Here is a 22,073-nt window from a genome sequence, read left to right as displayed (position 1 = left end):
AGGTTTCCTTCCAAGCTAGAATGTCAGTTCCAAGAGGGCAGGAATTTTCTCTTATAAACTTTTATATCCTCAGAGCCTAGAATTATGTCTGGTATTGAGTAGGCCCTCGGTAAATACTTGTTGAGTGAATGAATGACTCACCTTACAGATGAGGGCATTGCAATTTAGAGAGAAAGTCACTTGACCAAGGGCACACAGGTGGATGTGGTAGAACTTTGACTAGAGGCAGAATCAGTGGTGTGTTGGTAAATGTTTAATAACCAACTCTCTGAAAAACCAATATCCCTGATTTGAAGCATTTGTTGATTTCCATGATCTAAACACTCCCGTTACGGCTGATTTCAAGAAACCAAGCTGATGTCAATCTGCTTGCAAATTCCCTGAAAATGTAACCATAGCTTCTTGCACATCTGTCTATACAAGTCGGCTCCAGCATACCAAGAACTAGGACATAATTCTAAAAGGGTCAGTTCCAAAGGGCATACCCCCACCATGACTCTATCCCGCCTCCCAAAACAAGGCACAGTCCCTACTTACAGCTAAGGAGGACGGGAAAAGACACTGAAATAACTCAGTTCCAAGCAGATTGCATAGGTGATTCTTAAAACACAAACAAAAAAAATCACAAAACTCCTCTGCTTAAAACCTTTCAATATCTTCCCAATGCTCCTAGCATTAAATTTGGTCTTCTTACTATGACCCATAAGGCTCGTTGTGAAACTTCCCCGTGTCAGGCACTGTGCTAGGCTTCTTGTAGCAGGATTTAATGGTGAACACCATATCTGTAATTCCTACTCTCACAGAGCCTGGGTCCCAACAAATGAGGCTGTCGATAAACAAGTAATCAACCACTAAGTACAAAATTACAAAAGCAAATATATGTGCAGTACAGGAGATGCTAGGAAAGAGAATAATGAGAAGAGGGTGCCTACTTGGACTAAAGGTGAGTTGAGTTACTCTAAGAAAGTGACATGTGAGACGTGAAGGATGAGAAAGAATTGGATGAGGTGTAGCCCGACAGAAAAGGAGAGGATCTAGCACTTTGAAGAATAAAAATAATTCCTGTATAACTGGAGATAGTAAAGATGGGGTGGGGAAGATGGTTATAAATGTGGCTAGGGTCGGAATATTTGTGTCCTCTCCAAATTTGTAAGTTGAAATCCTAACTCCCAAGCTGACAGTGTTAGGAAGTGGGGCTTTTGGGAAATGACTAGGTCATAAAAGTGGAGCCTTCATGAATGGGATTAATGCTTTTATAAAAGAGGCTGGAAAAAGCTCCCTCACCTCCTGTGCCACGTGTGGACACAGTGAGAAGGCACCGTCCATGAGCCACAAAGTAGTCCCTCACCGCCCTGATCTTGGGCTTCCCAGCCTCCAGAACCATGAGACATAAATTGTGTTGTTTATAAGCCACCCAGGGTGTGACATTTTTTTCACAGCAGCCTGAAGGGACTAAGACAAATATGAACATGAAGGGCAAAGGGCTAATGGCCAAGGGGACTGGGGGAGAGGCTTAACACCCTTTGAAGGTAGACCCTTATTTAAATCCCGAGTGATTTGCTTCAATGATGGGCCACTTTCTCCCACAGAAAACCTCTTTCTGGATCATCCAGTTCCCACCGGGTCTTGCATAGGTGAATAAACAGAAGCCCAAAGAGGGAAATGTGATCACCAACAGTTTTTCAGCCAGTAATAGTGGTGTGACCTTGGACCATACCCTTTCTGAGCCACAACTGTCCCACAGAAGAGAGCCACCCATATAATTTACATTTTCTACTAACCACATTTAAAAAGGAAAAAGAAATTTGCGAAACTATATTTTATTTGACCCAGTAGATCCAAAATATTTCAACACGTAATCAATAGAAGTCTTAAAATCCACTGTATATTTTTTTTACACTTACGGCACATTTCAATTCAGGCTAGCCCTATTTCAAGCCCTCAGAAGCCAGCCACTTGACGTTAGTGGGTATAGTACTGGACAGTGCAGTTCTATGCCTCAGTTTGCTTATCTGTGAAATGAGGATAAAATAAGGATAAAACTGTCTAAGTCATTGGAAAAAAAGTGAGAGCACGTGTGAAACACTCCGTACTCCGCCCTGCATCTGGGGCGCGCTGGATAAATCTTGGTTCCTTGGGTCTTTTCTCTCAAGGCACCGCCCTCCTGCAAGTCTCCGCCCTCTTTCCCCGCCCCTTCAGGCTCAGGGCGGAAGCAGCACTGTCGCAAATGCAGCGCGCTTTACGGTAGCGCTGTCTTTAACCGCAGTGTGGCTGGCTCACGTGGTGCGCGCACTTTTCCCTCATTGGCTCTGCGGCCCCGCTCCCGGCGCTTTTCGGCAGTGTGGCTGGAGCCGCTGCTAAGAGGGCCACGGTTTGGACGTGAGTGGAGGGAACCAGTGGTTGGCTGGGCCTGGAACCATGGATGTGGGCGAACTTCTGAGCTACCAGGTAGGAGGGACGAGAGGGCTGGGGGACCGTACTCTCCCTCGGGCAGGGGTGGCAGGTCGCAGTGCCAGAATCCCTTCATCTCACCTCCTCTCATCTCAGTCCAGGGCCCGGGTCCCCTGGCTTCTCATGCCACTGAGATCCGAGCCTCTCATTTCACTTCATTCCCTCTCGAGACCCTCCTGGTCTCTTTCCGTCCATTCCTTCTCACAACTCGAGCCCCTTCTTCTCAACTCCAGTCCGGGCCCCTTGTCACCCTGCCCCGGGGCCTGGTCGCTTCATCTCTTCGAAGGCCCCAGACTAGCTTCACACCCCCCGCCTTCAGCTCTCCTCCAGTCGTTGCGTTTGTGGTGGTGAAGGTCGGACAGCGTTGGTCTGTCTTGCATTGGAGCCCCAGCTTCTCCACCGACAGGCGAACGTGGCTGTCGGACAAGTCGTTTAGCCCTGTTTGAGCCTCAGGTTTTGTGCATCTCAAACGGAGACAGTAATAACCATCTGGTAGGATTGTTTGAGGACTCTGTCAACTGGTGGGTGTGAAAGCTGATTTTAAAGCGTGGAAAGCTGTCACCATGGCAACTGCAGATGGTGGGAGATGTTCGGAGGTCTAGCCTGGGATGGGTCCCTAGGAATCTTGTCCCCCTTGCTCGGGGTACTTAGGCGGAAACGGTGGCCCAGAGGGCAGAAGGGATGTGTCCAAAGTCACTCAACAAGTAAGAGCGGGGATTAAGAGCTAGCTCCCAGCTCAACAATTTTCCTCCCTCTTTTGATTTCCTAAAGAGGCTTCTTGTGAGTGACACTAGAGCTGTTCTTTCCAATATTAGTAACCACTCAGCACATATGGCTTCTGAACACTTGAAATGGGACTAGTCTGAATTGAGAAGCACTGGAACTGTAAAATCACACTGGATTTGAAGACTCAGTATGAAAAAAGTAAAAATTTTATATCGACCACGTGATCATATTAATTATATCAATAACATTGGTTATTGACCACATGGATTAAATGATGATTGTGGATAATGGGTGAAATAAAATATATTTAAAATAAATTTTACCTGTCTCTATTTACTATGTAACTATTAACCGCTTTAATGTGGCTACTACAATTGCTGTGTAGCTGGCCTCATATTGTATTGGACAGCTCTGCAGTATGGAGAATAGGTAATTAGGAGTCATGAGTCCGGAGCCCCGTGTTGCTTGGAATCTTTGTTTTGCTATAATAATAACTGGCTGCTATAACCTTGAACAAAAGACTCTTAACGTGTCTATGCCTTGGTTTCCTCATCTGTAAATGGAGCCAATGTTGGTACTTACCACGTAGGTCTGTTGTGAAGCTTAGACTAATGCTTATCAAAGAGTAAACGTTTAGTAATGTTAGCAGTTATATTTGTGCCACTACCTCAGCCACTATACAAAGAACTGACCTTGGAGACTAGACAGAACTTGTACCGTGTCTCTCCGAAATAAGACCTAGCTGGACCATCAGCTCTAATGCGTCTTTTGGAGCAAAAATTAATATAAGACCTGGTATTATATATTATATTATATTATATTATATTATATTATATTATATTATATTATACCCAGTACTATATTATACCTGGTCTTATATTAAAAGAAGACTGGGTCTTATATTAATTTTTGCTCCAAAAGATGCATTAGAGCTGACGGTCCGGCTAGGTCTTATTTTCTGAAAAACACGGGAAGCAATGTGGAGAGAGATAGCGAAGAGATTTCTCTTTTTAAGATGGTAATTGAATGTGAAAGAAGAAAGGAAATAGGAGAGTTGCTGAATGAGTGATTTGTCTGCTTGGGAGTTAATGGTAGCCATTGACTCGTAGAATATTAAAGCTAGAAGAGGTTCATTTATTTGCTCAACAAATATTATTGAACCCCTCACTATGCAAGGCACTGTGTCCACTGAGTATACAACATTGAACAAAGCAGACAAGGTTCTTGCTTTTGTGGAGCTTATAGTCTGTTGGGAAGTAACAGGATAATAAGTGAGGAAACAAGAATTCAGATTGTGATAAGTGCTTTGAAGAGTACGCAGGTAATATTGTAGAACAGTGTTCAGCGTGGTAGCCATTGGGTACATGTGATTGTCAACACTTGAAATGTGGTTAGTTTGAATTGAGATCTGCTATATGTGTAAAATACACACTGGATTTCCAAGATTTAGTGTGAAAAAAATGAATATACATATATTTCATATTGATTATGTGTTGAAATGATAATGCTTAGGATATATTGGCTTAAAGAAAATATTATTAAAATTAATGTCACCTTCTTGAAAACTTTTAATGTGGCTATTAGAAAATGTAGTTATGTATCTGGCTTGTTTGTGGCTTTCCATATATTTTCATTGGACAGTGCTGCTAAAGAAAATAACCTCTGGGAGTAGGAGACAGGACCTGTTTAGGGAATACTATCTGGGTAGGATTCTGAGGACTGGACATTAAAGGACTAAAAGTGGAGAAGGAGCCAATCATGTGGAAAAGGCAGAATGAGCAAGGCAGAGGGGATAACACATATATAGGCTGTGAGGTAGAGACTGGTGCAGCCCTGAGGGGATCAGAAAGAGCTTCAGTGTAACTGGCACATGCTGAGTGAGCAGGAGATGGCGGGGATGACGTTGGAGATGCAGGCAGATGACTGACTGTGTAGGCCTTCCTGTGGGCCATGATAAGGAGTTTGATTTTATTTGGAGAGATGTGATAGATAACCTCATTCAACCCACTTGTTTGCAAATGACAATGAACTCCATTTTGGTAAAGGGCCTTCCCTGAGGTTGTGGGCTCAGGTAGTGGCAGAGTTGAAACCAGAATTCTGATCTCCTATTTCTCGCTCTGTTCGTTCCCCACACGCACTATTCATGCATTTTCATTTCTGAAAGATCAGGGTCCACTCCTCCTGTTCCTAAAAGATAGTACAGTCTGGAATCTAGTCTGGAATCAATCAAATGCACCTATCCTTTTGTGGAAGTCTTGAGGATCATCTGAATTAATGGATTCAAAAGCTCTTTGAAAACAGTAGCATTTTATAGATACGAAAGATGCATCACTTATCTGCATCATCTCTCTAAATCATTATAACCAGGAAGGTGCTGTTTTTAATCCCTGGTGCATAGATGAGATACAAAAAAGTACCTATCTCCTTGCTAGGGCTCCTAACCACTGTGTGTCCTGCTTGCCTGCTCTGTGCCAGAAGCTGAGCTAAAGTGCTTTCAGATAAGTTCTTCCATTTAATTCTCAACATGCCCTTTGAGGTAGGGGGCATTTTTTTTTTTTTTTTTTTTTTATAAAAAAGGATACTCAAGCTAGAGAGGTCAAGTTACTGGACCAAGGTCAAGGAGCCACTAAGGAGTGGAAGTGGAACTGGAACCCAATGAGTACCCAAACCTAGTTTTCCATTTTGTTTTCAGATTTTTAAAAACTTTAAATATTGAAGTGTGGTTCACATACAGAAGAATGCGTAAATTTCAAGTGCTATTGATTATGTTACCAATATGACCACTGATGTTCATTTCTCAAGGACATGCGGGAACAAAGTTGTCTGATTTGAATGTCCCCAACCCCATAGTTTGATTCAGTAAGTCTCCCACGGGACCTTAGACTTTGCATTTCTAACAGGATCCCAGGTGATAAGAAGCTGTTGGTCCAGGGACCACACTTTTGATCTCCTGATCTAGAATGATCTACATTTCTTTTAAAATTTTCTCCAGCTGAGACATTCTCCCTTCTCATGACGTATTTTATACTTTTTCCCTGCCATCTAAGATATTGAGAGCAAATCACTTAATCTTTCTGGGCCTCAGTTTCTTCATATGCCTAATGAGGGGATTAAGTAAGTCTCTTTGAGATCCCTTCTAGCTTTAAAGTTCTGTGATACTAATTATTTAGGCCAAAAACTCCAGAGATTTCAAGGATAAAAAAGCTTGAGGTAGTAGAATGAGCTGGGGCTGAAAATCTGAAAGATTTGAGTTTTAATCCTACCTTTATCATTTATCTGAGTAAGTCAGGACCAGTCACTTTCCACATCTTTTTTTTTTTTTTTTTTTTTATCACTTATAAAATGAGAGGATTGGGCTAGATAACTTCGGGTTCTTTCCCTTTCCTACAATTCAGAGGCTAAGGTAAGCAAAGAAAATATGTAATGTCAAAAAAATGTTTATTAAAAGTAACCTCTTTTGTTTTGGTTCTCACTAAATTGCATTTTGGGGCCACTTGGTGGGAAGAGTCCAATTTTCTGCTGAGACTGGTTCGTTTCGTAGCAGAGCTTAGGTAGCAAGGGCCTCTGTATACGCCTTATATCCTCGACATGTGCTAACTCTTCATTTGAGAAGTCAGAATTACAATGTGGACAGGAGGTGTTGGAAAAAGTTTTAAAGAGGAAGCCAGTTATGTTCCCAATATGGAAATGTACTTTTTTGATGCCTTCAGGCTTAGACATCTCATCAAGAAGTGTGCCCAGCAGTTTCTGGGCTGAGAAGTTTCTACTGCATAGATATGTATGTGAACTCCGGGGCATTCTCATTAATTCTAATTCCACAGATGTCTGGGAAAAGTTCTTACATCTGAACTTTTGCAATAAAGAATTCACATGTAGTGCAGCTTGACTCAGTGGGAATAATTTGCTTTGTGACATGAGAAGTGTTCTCTTTGAGGCAGATTGGGGCCAGGGACCCTTGGTTTGGGCAATATTGCAGACACCCACTCCTTCTGACACCTATCATTTCCTTGGATTGCAGGTGCTTATAGCAATCTATAATCTTGCTCCTTTCCCCTTAATTATTTCCTTTTTTGTAATAAAACAAGTTTCATGATAATAAACTGGCAAGAACAATATTAAAAGAAAGTATTGGAGAAAAGGAAACCTTCCACCCTAATCCAATAAATATTTTTATTTTCCTATAGTCCTATGTATTTTGCATGGCTCTATCTATTGTGTTTTGTGTTCTATAGTTTCAATTTAACATTGCCAGAAATATTTTCTGTGTTTCTACATAGTCTTCATGTTATTTTTAATGTTTGCATGTTTTTGCTCAAGTGATAGACTGACCATTTTCCCCTACATTGTTCCTCTATAATTGAGTATGTCGGTGGTTTTCAGGTTTTTGTTCTTGGAGATAATATTGCAGTGAATTTCTCTATTTGTGTGGCACTGTTTTTCCTTCTCATCTGTCCTTAGTAATTACCATGTACCATTTCCTGTGCTAAGTATTTCATGTACTAAAATTACATTAAGACATTATCTGGACCGTAAAGAATTCATAATTGAAGGAGCAGGACAGACATTTCAACAACTGCGTGAATAAAGTGTTATGGCAGCACAATGAAAGGAATGATGAGATATGCCGGGAGAGGGGATGGCTTTGGTTTGGTCCTTGAAGAAAAGGGAGATGACATTGGAATCTCAGCCTTGATGAATGAATAGGAATTCTGTGGGTAATGAAGGAGGCCGAGGAGAGTCATTCTTGACTAGATTAGTGAGAGCAAAAGCATGGGAGTGAACTGTTCAAAGCATGGAGTAAATGGAGGGGAGTGGCAGGAGATGATGGGGTCTCTTCAGCTGTGGTTATGTTAAGCAATACATAGTCTTTTGTCTTTTATGCTCGTATGGAATAATCCTTTATCAGTTTGCAGTGCTAAGAGCAGTGTTGTGTCCTGGTTTTACTGCAATCTCCATACTACTGGTTGTCATAATTTCAGTTTCCCATTAATCTAGTCGGTAGATAAACTGTAAGTTCAAGTTTGCTTTAATAGTCATTTTTTTCTCCTTGTGTGTGTTGATCATTTGAAATTCTTATTATCTGCCTCTTTCTGTTACGGTGGTATTGTAGTTGAGCTTATCTGTTGTGTTATTTGTTGGTGGTGTGTGTGTAAGAAACTATTGGCAGCCTGAACACTGTGCTCAGATATATTTTTCGTTCTGTGGTGGACCCATTTGGCCTATAACCCTGAGACTATTATCCTAATTGTGATATCATTTTATAGCATCATGAAATAGGCTCTTTTTGCATGACAGTTTAAACTAGTGCTTTTGGAAGTTACTTTTTGTTAGTAGTGAGACTATAAATAACAGATAAAGAGCTATTCTCACATGCTATTCCCATTTCAGGGCGTTTTCTGTTTCATCCCCCGAATGATTTTTTTCTTAAGTTCATTTCCTCCCTTTGCAAACTTCTTATCCTCTCTCCTCTCCCCTGGTGCATTCTTTAGAAACTCATAAAACACGTCTTTATGTGCCTCCTTGCACACTAGACGGTGAACAGAGAAGCAGAGACCAGCACCTAGCACTGTCTCCCCCATGACTGATGATGTCTAATAAGTGATTATCTAATGATTGAGTGAATGAGCTCGTACATGCCGTCAACTATGCTCTGTTTATTTCCCCCTTTAGGAAAGCTTTTGTTCTAACATCTTGTTTGCTTGCTGGCTTGTATCTCTGCTTTCATGTTAGACTTCAAGCAAGTTTGATTCAAATCTTGAACTTCTGAATTGTCCTCCTCTTATACTCGATACCCTTGCTCGATACTCTCGCTATAAAACCTGTATTCTTTTTTACACTTTTTATTTCGAACTGATTTTACTCCCACCCAGCATCCCCGAAAGTTAACATCTTTTAGAACTACAGTAAAACGATCAAAACCAGGAAATTAACATTTATATACTAGTAACTAAACTACAAGCTTAATTCAAATGTCACCCGTTTTCCCCCTAATGTCCTTTTTCTGTTCCAGGATCCTGTCCAGGATTCCGTATTATATTTAATTGTCATTTTCTGTGTCTTTTATGATCGTGACATTTTGAAGAGTACTGGTCAGTTATTTTGTGGAATGTCTACCACCTACATTCTTGAAGGTTGCCAATAATACCCTCTTTGCCAAAGATGTTCTGGAGCCTCATCATTCTTGATTCTTCACTAAAATTTGATTTCGTAACTCTGTTCCTCATCATCTTAGAGCTCATCTATTCTTCTGTCTTCCAGCACTTTTGTGTAGGCAACTCTTAGGTCACTAGCCCTGATTTGAGTTTCGTGTGTCTACCGCACATTCTGGCCAGATGTTCTGGTATCACATAATTCTCTGCATCTCTCCACTTGCCCCGCCACCTACCCCGATTTTACCTTTTAATCAGGGGTGTCACTGTTCAGCAGACTTGAAGGAAGCCTTGGAGCTACTTCTCAAAGATGAAAGGGCTCCATGAGAAAGACGAGCTTCTTTTCCTCATGGATCCTACAAACTCGTGAGCAAGTTCCTCTCCCTCAGGAGTCAAGCAGGTGTTAGGAGCTGAAAATGATGAAGTCCCAGTTCTTGATCGTGGAGCTTACAGTCTAATGGGGGCATCCACCAGATTTGAAAACGGATCATCCAGTCGAAGTGCCACTGCTGTTTACAGAGGCATGAACAGGAGGTGCTGGCACAGAGGCAGGTGCAGCTCCGCCACTGTCAGCTTGGGAGGGCTTTGCAGAGGACTTGTTGCTTCTTCAGGAGTCTTCCCTCTCTCCCCGCCTTTCTATCTCAATTGCCATCATCTTAGTTTAGATGCGTGGCACCTGGTCAAATTAGTAGCTTTCTAGTTGGTCTTTTTATTTTCATGGATCTCTCATTGGAATGGGGGTTGACTTCCTCCATAGGCCCACAGAACACTCCTCTCTGATCAGGATTCAGTCCTACCTATTTCAGCTTCCCTGGAGGTGGGTCTTATTGAGATGCCTAATTTTGGAGGGGAACCTGAGGAAGGCAGCCTTACCTTTGTGCACTCTCACTAGGTCGTCATTGTTTAAATTGGGGGGTTGAATTTATAAGGCTTACCCCAATAGAGAAGTTTTCATCTATAAAAATGACTACATTGAAGAATGTGGATGATTCAAAATAGCTTGTCAGCACTGTTGGGAAAAACCATTGAAAGCACACGACCTGAGTGGGCCCATTAGGCTTCTTCTACTGTTCAGTGTAGCGTATGAACACGGACTCTGGTCAGACTGTCTGTGTTTGAATCCTGCCTCTGCTGGTTGCTGTGCCTGTGACCTTGGTTCGGTTAATTAAGCTCTTTAAGCCTCAGGTCTTCATCTTTAAAATGGAGATTATATAATAGTGTTTATCTCTGCCTCACCATCTTTTAAAAACAATCTCTGCTTTACCATCTTCTTTTTTAATATAGGACTAAATGAGACAGTGTGGGCAGTGCTCAGTAGTGCAGTGCCTGGCACATAGTAAGTACCCAGTAAATGTTAGCTGTTACTTTCTATTATTGATGGAATTGCAAGCAATGCACATGCTATAGCAAAAGAAAAAAAAGAATGTTTTTCTTGCATTCTACAAAGCTGCTTTAGTATTCCCAAGGTCATTGGTCCCTTGGAGATTAAGATTTAGAATGCTCTAAAAGGAAATGAGAAGAGTTTGTCACCCACACATGCCGCAGTATGTACCGGGCTGTAGTCAGTAGCCGGAAGCACACCCTGTTCCACCAGTTAGCAGTCATTCACGGCAAGGACTACGTTACCCACACCGGAATTCTTTTCCCCAGGTCTCGTTAATATCACTAGGATATCTCAGTTTTCCTCTTTTCTAGTGCCAGGAATCTCATTTACAAGATATTCCTTTTTTTTTTTTTTTCTTTCCCCTAAACTTTGTGAATGAAGTGGTTGGTTTCTGTCTGAGTCTTTTGTAGCCGTAGAGAAACTGGAGTTCGGAGACGGGATAGCAGGAATTCTCGTACCTTCTCCACGGTCAGCCATTTGATTCTCGCATTTCAGCTGAATTGTTCAAAACCATTTTCTTGTCCATGGAATTCCAGGAGTGACTGATCTGAAAGTGTCAGCCTAAACTTTAGGACCCCAGCTCCACTGTGGGTTGGTAAATAGAAACTGGATTATCTTCATCCCAAATTCAGCGGAAGATTTAGTGAGACCACTGCGGTGCATTTTCAGCTCTTAGCTCCTTTTAGGTGATCAGGTGCCTGCAAGCACATTATCCGCTTTGGCTCCACAGACTTCCCTTCAGCTGCCCAGCAGTGTCCACAGTCGTTGACTGAACTGAGGAAGATTTGAACCCAAACGGAGATATTATGGTGCTTCTCTCTGAAAGTGTCTGACCGTATTCCGAAGGCCGGTGTGATTGTTTTTTGAGTAGTTTGTTTGGCGTTATTCATGCGCTCATTCTGTTAGTAACATAACATTGAGGATTGATTATATTTTTTATTTGACTCCCCTCTTTCCAGTGAAGAGCAACTGCATTTAAAATTACTTTTAGGATCTTTAGAACTCTTTTGCTGTGATATTCGGATGTGTTTGCCTATGGCTTGCACCATCAAGAACAAAGATGTTTTGTATGCCATATTGTATAACATTTTGTAATAAATTTTTTATGTCATCAGTGCTATTAGATTCTAATTTATCTATGCTTTGATTGATGCTACTTAGTAGGTTTTGAGTATTTTTTGCTAAAATTCAATACAATGATAAATTTGTTACCATATAACAAAGGTTTAAAATAAAAATAATGTCATTTATGTACAGGGCAGCTCAAAATGTTATTGAATGCATAAAATAGTCAAAAGATCGACTTTTTATTTTTTGTGGATTTTTGACACATTTTGGAAAAAAACTTGAAATCAATTAGCGCAGTGAAAGAGTTAATAGGCGCAAACATTAACCATACATCAGTCCTCTGGTGGTGTGTCATGTCGGGTTGTTATTTTCTTTGCAGCTTTGGATAAAAAGAAAAGAATTGCAGCTATAGTTTGTCATGTTATCTTTTACCGGCCGCTTTGCACATGAATGCTTCCATGGAAATGGCTACCTGTTTCCGCGAAAATAAGACCTAGCCGGACAATCAGCTCTAATGCGTCTTTTGGAGCAAAAATTAATATAAGGTCTATAAGACCAGGTCTTATATTTGATAGTAAAATAAGACCGGGTCTTATATATGATAGTAAAATAAGACCGGATCTTACATTAATTTTTGCTCCAAAAGACGCATTAGAGCTGATTGTCCGGGTAGGTCGTATTTTCAGGGAAACATGGTAATAACTTCCCATATTAATGATAAGGGAAACTTGAGCATTTCCAGGTGACATCATTATCGACAGAGAAGCCGAAAGATGGAGTGGGGCTTCTGGCCAGGAGTAACTGTTGGACAGGGGAAAGTAGAGATGCCAAAGAATCAACAGAATGCTGAAATTCAGCAATCGAGGAGGACAAAAAAAGAGACATCACCGTTGATAAGTTAGGGGTGTAGCTGAAAGAAACCCATAACGAGGTTCTTTTTAAAAAAAGGTGATACAGGTTGTGTAGAATTGTACTGACTCCTATTTTATCTGGTGTCTTTGGAAAATGTGTTGTTCCTCAAATTTTTCCAGATTTTCCAGATAATTGAAGCTTACAAGTGGAGCAAGACTACTAGAACAAGAAGGACCTGGAAATGATTTATTCCAGTCTCTTTTTACAGGTGGGGAAGGCAGAGCCCAAAGAGGAAAAGTGACTAACCTCAGGATCCCAACTACTCGGTGAAAAAAATGGTGTTCAGAGCAGTGCTTTTTCCAGGCTCATGCCTCATCATTTTGTATGGAGTTATTTTTAAAACATAGGCATTCTTGCTTTTCTCGATAGGTCACACTGTTATCCCAGGATCATTATAATGAACTCATGTTAATTGTGCTCAGATAATCCCATGACCTTTGCAAGGGTGGGAAGCTTTTACTCCGTTAAAACACTTGGAGAGTTAGAGAGATTTTGAGTTTTTGTGCCTACTTTTTATAGTTTTAGAGTTTTGTGTTTGTTTTGTTTGTTTTTTGCCTCTTTGGTGTCAGCTGTCACTGCTTAGTGTTATTATTTGTTTGATAGGATGCTATGTGACATTTGAGGCCTTGCTAATTTCTTTTCATGGCGTCATGAAGAGTTGAGGTTGTTGGATGAGTGAGCCATAAATATTCTTCTCATCCTTGGATGAACTGTAAAACTTTAGGGCTTTTCTATTAGATACTGAAGCCTGTAAGATATTAGAAATCATGTTAGTGTAACTTGTCTTCGTTTTCCATCTAGCGTTTCCTTTAGCATATCTTTGCCTACCGCTACGATGCTGGAGACTTAAGAATGTCTTGAGTAATTACTACTGTCCATTAGTGAGTCTTTCAGGAGAATCTAGCTTTCACAAAGAGGGGCTTAACGTGGCCTACTGTGGGATGCCCTTTATTTTTCATGGCTGCTTATCTTTCTGGAGGGGAGCGATTTACCTGTCTGATTGCTTGACCCGGTATCTTTAAGCTAGTCTTAAATTCAAATTCACATACCCGCCAGCCCTTGAAACCTAGATTGGAGCAGCCACCTGAGACCCTATGTGCTTGTTTCCAATCTGTTCATGCCTCTGCCCAGTTCCCGTCCTATGCGTGGCTCTTGGCGCTCTCTCTCCTTTCCCCTTCTCCTCCCAAAGCACGTGAGCTCACGTGCATTCACGTACGCGCACACATACACTTTCTTTTGGACTTAGTACGTGTCTGCTCACTGGTTCCCAACTGCTGCCTCCTCCAAAAGGACTCTGGCTGGCTGGGACTGGGCATACTTCATATAGTGTGCCTTATATGGTGTGCCCTGCCTTCACTGGACCTTGAAGACCCAACCTTTGGCCTCAGCCCATAGTAACCACCGTTGCCGGCCCATCGGGTCCTCTTGTGAAAGAACAGTTTGGGCAAGACCTTACCCAAGAAGCTTAGTTCTGCATTCTGAGCGTCTCCCTTTGCCATTGTTTCCTAGTCATTCACCATGGATTGGAGATGAACCAACCAATGTTACTAGGGCCTTGTGACACATGCTCAGAGGCAGTCTGTGAGCCAGTCCAGGTTTTCGAAGGTTGGTACATTTCATTTGGATTAGTGACCCCGTATTGAACCTTTCATTCTTTATTCAACAAATATTTATTAAATGCCAACTAAATGCGAGATGTTATACTAGACACTGGGAGTAGTGTGGTGTGCAAAACAGCCTCAGTCCCTGACTTTATGGAACTTATTAGGTTGGTTCCAAGGTAATTGTGGTTTAAAAGTCTAGAAATAATTGCAAAAACCTCAATTACCCTTGCACCAACCTATGTATTCAGGGAGGCAAGACACAATAAACAAGAAAAATAAATGCGAATAAATAAGAACACCTGAACAATCAAACAAATACTACATAAACAAAAACAAGATACTCAGGTAGGGGTATGAAGGAAAAAATGAGCTGATAAATAAAAGTGATAAGGGCATCAGAAGGTTCTAGAAGGCCTCTCTGAGGAGGTAACATTTGAGCTGAGGCTCTGAGTGAGAAAGATCTAGCCATGTGAAGCACAGAAGGAACAGCAGTGTAGGCCAAGGGAAAACCCAATACCGAAGCCTAAGGTGGGAGGAAGCGTGTCATGTTTGAGGCTAGTGAAGAGGGGACAACTGAGATAAGGACAGAAAGGTCAGCTGTGGGGAGGTTGGGAAACCCCAAAATGTTTAGATTTCATTATTGTGAGTACAATGGGAAGCCATGAGGGGTTTTAAGCTGTGGAGTGACACAATTTGGTTTATGTTTTAAAAGATCACTTCATCTGTGGTCTGGAGGAGAGATTGTAGGGGAGCAATCGGCCAACTTATATAGTTGTTCGAGGTGGGGTAGAATTCCCCTTTGTGCTGCAGAGGGCCGCAGCTGAAGCCCGGCTCGCTCTGGGATAATTGCTTTCCTGCCTAGGTTGTTTTCGGAATCTCCCAGTTCTGAACATTTAATCTGTGTCCTGGCTTAATCAAGAAGCAACACCCTCCAAGTGCCAGGCTTGGCACAGAAATGGTGGGCACCGTGCCTTTTGTTGAGCACCCTGGCCTGGAGAGAATGAAACCAGCAGCCCCCCGGTGGACCAGAGGACAATGCAACTGGCCCTTGGCACCTGGTAACTTGTAGGAAGCTTTGGAATCCATAAATTTTATGTGCTTCTGCAAAACAGTTGCAGATGGTCTGGACTGATGATTAAATATCACTGCTCTTCTGTCCAGATCTACTGTGGCCATCCTCTCCATGTCTGGTTCTGCATAACAGTGGGTAATTAAAGGGGCACAGCCACTTCTGGTTACTTCTAGGACATCTCTTTCAGTGGGCTTAGGGAGAAATTTCAGTTTCTGCCAGTTTTTGTGTAAGTCATTGCAGTGAGCAGTGGCTGTGAATGGTGATTTTGTTTTGTTTTGTTTTCAAAATTTTAAAAACAAACTTAAAAAGAACTTTCTCGAATGAAAGGGAATAATTGCCTGCCGTTGCTGTTTCTGCTGATTCTCCACTGGGAGTTCTGCCATCAGACTTGTCAGAGTTGGTTGGCAGGGACTTTTTCTCCTGAGTTAGCACATGGAGATCTGAATGGGCAGAGATAACACAAATTAGCAATGGTACAAGCATATCTGCAGAGGAACAGATTTCCTTTTGACCAGAGGTACCATTGGGCACCACCCTAATTCTTGATGCATCTCCTACGGCAGATGACAGGACTTTTCAGCCAAGAAAAAGAACTGCTTAAGCACCACCTGAGCTGGGCAATTTTTTTATAAGACTTTAGGCTTTCAAAGGCCCTCAGGCTGCTCAGCCTGCCAGTGTAAAGCCACTGAATATTATCTCTCGGGCTTCTCACTAGGGATCCTTGCACCTCTCTCAGCATAATGAACTTGGGGAGGAAGAAATTCTGATTTTTTTTTTTTTGCCACAGATTTCTTCTTCCACCCCCACAGAACTTAAAAGGACACAGAAGGCTCAGGGAGAGAATGAAAAAAAGAGATGGTGTTTGCCTCTGGCTGACATGTGCCAGTGATCACATGGGGATTCCATAATGAAGATTGCAAATCACTTTCCATCTTCTCAGAGACTGTCCCATAATTAGAAGATCAAATATTTTGTTTAAGCTAGTCATTTTCTCCTTACCACCTCTGTGTGCTCTAAACCACAATGAACGCAAGCTGGAAACTGGTGAACTGGTCTGATATCGGGCTCCGCGTTCTAGTTGTGATTGTCAGCGAGAGGTGAGGAAGTCTTAATTGAATTAAAAAAGCAGTTTTTAGCCGTGGTTCACGTTGCGTGAGGCAGAGGCGCTTTGGACCATGCAAACTTTTGATTGATGAGTGCGGTGAATATGGCTTTTTTCAGGACTGTGACACCGAGCCTAATGGGGTAATGTTGGGAGGTAGATGTGCAGCTGGGCTTGAAATAATTGCCTGTGCGAAAATGGCAGATTTGCCTTCCATTGACAGATTGTCTTTGTGTTTGTGGGAGAAGGGGGTTACTCATCGGAATGGCATATTCCTGATTTGAAAGGAATGAAAAGCAGCTCATAGAGGAGCTTACAGAAAGTGCCATATTTTTAAATGAAATAAAAACAACACGTGTTTTCTCCTCCCTGTGCTACCCAGCCAGAAGAACAAAACAAAAGGCTGGGGACTACCAGGTATTCAACTCCCGTGAAAGCCAGGCTTTGTGCTGTTTGATTGGTTTGTGTTACTCCATTTCATCCTAACGGCAACCCTGGGAAGTCGGTGTTCTTAGTCTCATTTTATAGACGAGGAAAGGAAGTTCCCAGAGGTTTAGTACCTTGCCCAAAGATACCCAGGAAATAGGTGGTAGAGTCTTTTCCCTGATAGAGGACTCTGCTGGATGGAGGTCGCTTAAAAAGAGAAGCATCCTAGAGAGGAGAGTACAGCAGAGTGCCCACATTACCCTTGTACCTTGTACTTGCCTCCAGTCTACCGTGTATGTCATTCTTGTCCAGAGGACACCATGTACTGGTTTTCAAACCCAGGGGAGCAGAGCACCGAGCCATAGTTACCAATCCCAGGGGAGGATGCCAAACCCTTCTGCCCATTGCATCTTGGAATTGGAGTTGCCAAGGAAAACACAACATGGGCAAGCACTGGACGGAACAGTGCTTTGTTCACATAGAGAAGAGACAGAGCAAGACCAGCTTTAGTATGCGCTGCTCCCTTGGGGGAAGTGCACCCTCTTGCTCTGTAGCCATGCGGGGCATCTGGCCTGCGCGCAGCCCTCTTTCTTGCTGCAAAAGGAGCCGGACCTGAAAGCCCGTGGTGTACCAGCGAGCCGTTGACATGCACGCGTCAGCAGAACAAAGGAACAGGAACACTCCTTGAGTCAGAAACCAGGAGAGAGATTCCCACACAAGGTGATAGGCCTGGTGCCGGCCGAATGGACTCTCTCTCAGTAGTGAAGTATTCTGGGCCCAAGGCCCATGCTTCTGCGGCTAAGTGGGGTTTTGAAGTACTACGTGCATGAGACTGCCTTTCCCAACAATTCTTTATTGAAATGACTTGATTACGTGTCTTTCTTCCCAGGGGACTTTGCGTTCTAAAGGGCCTTGACCAGATCAGTGCCTGCTGTATAGTTAATGCTCCTTAAATGTCTCTTGACCGAAGAAAGGAAAGAATGAATGGGAAGAGGGATGAATGGATGAAGCAGCCGATTACTGATCGGGCCCTGAATTTAGGTATCTTTACATATCTTGTTAGGTTGAGACTTAATACCTCTGCAGTTACCTTTTTCTTGCCTCTTTCTTGAGGAGGAGTAGATTAAGCTGGGTTTGTGAATAATAGTGGCCCCAGTCATAGGAAACCCTGGGTTGGGTGAAACTTACTTTAAGTAACAGTAGATGACTTTCAATAAGGCTGATTCCAATACTGTTGTACCCTGAAAGTTGACTGGCATTTTTGTTTTTTTTAAAGACTGTGAGTTGTCTCTGACTCCAAAGCAAGAGATCGATAGATTCATTTATTTGCCAAAGATTTACTGCAAGTCTCCTGTGGACTATACTTGCTGTTTCCTCTTTACCCCGAAGTATAGGCAAATAATAATAGTAATAATAATAATAATAATAGATAATAAAAATAAGATTAGTTTTTATTTCGTGTTGGTTGTATCTGGTGTATCCATTGCTATTCGATATTTTTTCTTACTGAACATTAAGTACTTTTTCTGGGTTAGGCACTTCTTCACTAAGGGGGCTTTTTCCCAAGGATGAGACAGATTTGTCCAAGTGACACACCATGGTAGTAACAAACTTAGCTGTCTGATTACCAAAGTCCATTTTTTTCTCACTGGGTCATGTTCTCCTATTAATAAGTCTGGTTTAACACCAGTTTCTTACGTGCTTTATGTTTTGTACAGGCCTGAAACACCCATGGGCTTCTAAAACGGAAAGTAGTAGAGCTGCTAAAAGTTGATTTAAGTTTAAGTAGCTTCGGGGAACAGATCTGTGCTAAGCACAGATCTTACTACATCCTGCTGTTCAGGCAGGATGATTTCCCAGTCACATGGTGGTGGTATGAGCCGGAGCTGGAGGCTTAGATCGACTGGCTGGGTTTGAATGCCATCTCCACTTCGTATTTTCTAACTCTTTGACTAGGCAATTCTCTAAGCAGGCCGCCGGAGTCTTGGTTTCCTCACTTGAAGGCACAGGGAATGGAATTAGCAAGATCAAAAAGATAATGAAATGTTAAGTTCCTGGTACATAATAGGCACATAGTTGATGGTGATTATTATGTAGCTTGGATAATCACTTGGTGAGGAAGCTGTAGGAATAGTGATTCTCTGACCTCAGTGCCTCCTAAGAAGTTTTGTGAGATTTATATCTGACTGTGTCCATTGAGGTCCTTCCTGGCTTACTTATACAGCTTTATGCAGCTTCATTGAAAAGACATGGCTGGCTGAATCCCCGGGGTTTTTCAGCCAGTGTATCTCTGTGGGTTTTGGTATGTTTACCTGGATTCTCAAGTTTCTAAGTAATTTCTGTCTGAGACAAGTGAGTAGGATTGATGTCAGGCTGCTTTAACACAGGTGTTATAAACAAGATTAAGAGGTTGTTGAAAAGATATCAGTGGAGCTCTGGGGCCAGCTTGCTGGAGTCCTTCTAAATTGACAGCTAATGGGTAGTTTGCCTTGATGGCTCTCTCTGAGTTGGTAACTGACAAGAGATTCGCCCACAGTGGAAACCTCCTTGTGAAAATTCATTTTACTTTACTTTATCAGATAGTAAAGCTATCATAACATGTAACAATATCTTTGCATCATGCAAAAAAACAGTTGCCATTGCACTGTTTTAAGACTTTGTTTTAAAGGCAGCCAGTTCTCTCTTTTTTTGATACCATAAGCCTGCCAAGCTTCAAAGAAGACTTTAAGGGGGGGGGGGGGAGGCAGATGATCTAGACAATTTATGTATGTATTTATGACACTTATTTAATTATCTTTCCTTGGTAGAGTTTTTTTCCTGCCCACCAAGATATGTGTTTTGCCTTATCTAGTCTACTAGATTGCTAGGAAATTGAGTATCCTAAAATGTTCTTGAAGTGAGCAGTTATTAGTTTAAAATTGCTCTGAAGTCAATATTAGATCCTCCCTGAGAGAGTTGTGGTGGTGGGGATAGAGCTTAAAGCGAGGATTTGTAGGTGGGCAAGAGCCATTTACCCAGGCTGCCAGAGAATTCCTTTTGATCATATTCCGCGTGGTGTGGCTAGGTTCTCTGTTTCTGTGTGGAGGGAAGATTTTTACTCTAAGAATAACTCATTCACAATCCTTGTCTTTATTGGGAATGGAGGTATTTTGCTAACTTTAGTGGTTTGTAAAGCTTTAGTGGTTTGTAAATAGTAAAACCTTTGAGTTGAGGAAAATAAAATGCACCTTAGACAACAGCAGATGTGAAACCATCTATTTGCATTGTTTTTGAAGGACTCATTAACAGGCATGTATTGAGGCCATAACACCAATACTTAAATCAGCACTCAAATGCTGGTAAGTATCTTATATAATCATGCCATATTTTCTGATTCTAAAGTATTCATGTTGAAAAATATTCTTTTTTAACAAGATACTCAAGGTAAAGTTTAAAGTGAGTTCTGTCGTCCTTGAAATAAATGTGGCAGCTGTTATGTAATAGACTTATGTGGAAAAATTTTAAGCTGTAGAAGAAATAATGGTCATAGTTAATGTCCTCCTAGGCTCCTGAGATCAGAACTGTGTCGGACCCTGAAGGAATTAATGAGCAACTGTGAAGACCTAAATTTTGTAAATGAACACAATGATCTGTGTCTCACTTACCATCTGGTTCTCACTTATTCAGTCCTAAATCATTCATTCCCCCCACCCCCTTCCCATTTTCTCAAAGCATCTTCTCTTTTCTATCCTGTTGGTATACACCCTTTCCCCCCAACCGCTCCTTCTATTTGAGAGGAATGCAGTTTTGAATCTTGGCGATGACCTCAGAGGCAACTTGTAGAAAAAGTAATTAAAGATTTCTTTGCCCCACTTTAGTCTTAATGAAATCGTCCATCGCTAGAGGCAGCATTCCACTGTCTGGAGACTTCTCTGTCAGCATAATTACCTGTAACAGGTGTGCCAGGTAACTTGCAGAACCACTGTGTGGGTCTGATGGTTGCTGAATGCAGGCTGTACCACCCCGCAACCTCTGTGACACACTTACCTTTGTGGCACCCAAAACAAAATGTGAATTTATTGTAGCTGAGCCTTGGTTTAAAACTACAAATAATTTGAAATAGTTTTGCCATATTGATTTGTTAATGTTTAAAACTTCAAAATGGATTGGTGTGAATAGCAGGTTCCCCCGGGCCCTGTGTGGATTCCCCAAAGGATCTAGGGGGCAGAGTTCTTACTGAAATCTCCATGTGGTAGTGAACTTCCAAACGGGCAAGGAACAGCTACAGAAAGGAGTTTTCCTGGCTAAAGGCATGGGCAGAAAAGGAGCAGAAGGAGTTTTAATGTTGGTTGAAAGATGATTGGCAGCAGGGAGAGATGATACAAATTATGCCTTTGAGCTGATAGTTTCTGAGGTTGTACCTAAGTAAGAAAAGGGGTCTGGAGGTTGTGTATACTGTTCCTATTATATATACATTGTCGTGAGAGTTAGATCTCAGACCCAGTTCTGTGGCTTCAAGCTCAAGTCTGGTCACTTCCTTGAGTCTTAGCTTACTCATCATTGCTAAATTATGAAGTTGTATGTATATATATATATATATATATTTCTTTTCCATTTATCCATCACTGGGCACTTAGGTTGTTTCAATATCTTGGCTGTAAATAATGCTGCAATAAACATGGGAATACATATATCTTTTCAAGTCAGTGGTTTTGTTTTGTTTGGATCAATACCCTTAAGTGGAATTGCGGAGCATATAGTAATTCTATTTTTAATTTTTGAGGAACATCCTTACTGTTTTCCGTAGTAGCTGCACCAATTTACATTCCTACCAACAGTGCACGAGGTTCCCTTTTCTCCCCATCCTCTCCAACACTGGTTATTTCTAGTGTTTTTGGTAATAGCCAGCTAACAGGTATGAAGTGATAATCTCATTGTGCTTTCGACTTGCATTGCCGTGATGATAGGTAATGTACAGTATCTCTTCATGTACCTGTTGGCTCTCTGTATGTCTTCTTGGGGAAAATGTCTAAAAGATCTTCTGCCCATTTTAAAATTGGATTATTTGTTTGCTATTGAGTTGTATGAGTTCTTTATATATTTCGGATATTAGCCCCTTATCAGATATATGTCTTACAAATATTTTCTCCCACTCAGTAGGTTGAGTTTTCATTTTGTTGATGGTTTCTTTTGTTGTGCA

The 22,073-nt window shown here is 41.7% G+C and overlaps 1 protein-coding gene across 1 annotated transcript in view; it reads left to right on the top strand.

Annotated features, from left to right (window-relative positions):
- The first annotated feature begins 2,317 nt into the window (after positions 1–2,317).
- CTNNBL1 (catenin beta like 1) overlaps positions 2,318–22,073 on the top strand; it is a 144,195-nt gene continuing 124,439 nt past the window's right edge. Inside the window, exon 1 of the mRNA XM_081034290.1 lies at positions 2,318–2,448. Coding sequence (XP_080890416.1) covers positions 2,419–2,448 — 30 coding nt within the window. The 5' untranslated portion in view covers positions 2,318–2,418. The remainder of the gene's footprint in view (positions 2,449–22,073) is intronic.

Source organism: Rhinolophus hipposideros (genome assembly GCF_964194185.1).
Source record: "Rhinolophus hipposideros genome assembly, chromosome: 22".
NCBI classification, from domain to species: Eukaryota; Metazoa; Chordata; class Mammalia; order Chiroptera; family Rhinolophidae; genus Rhinolophus; species Rhinolophus hipposideros.
This window is presented reverse-complemented; position numbering and strand designations above follow the sequence as displayed.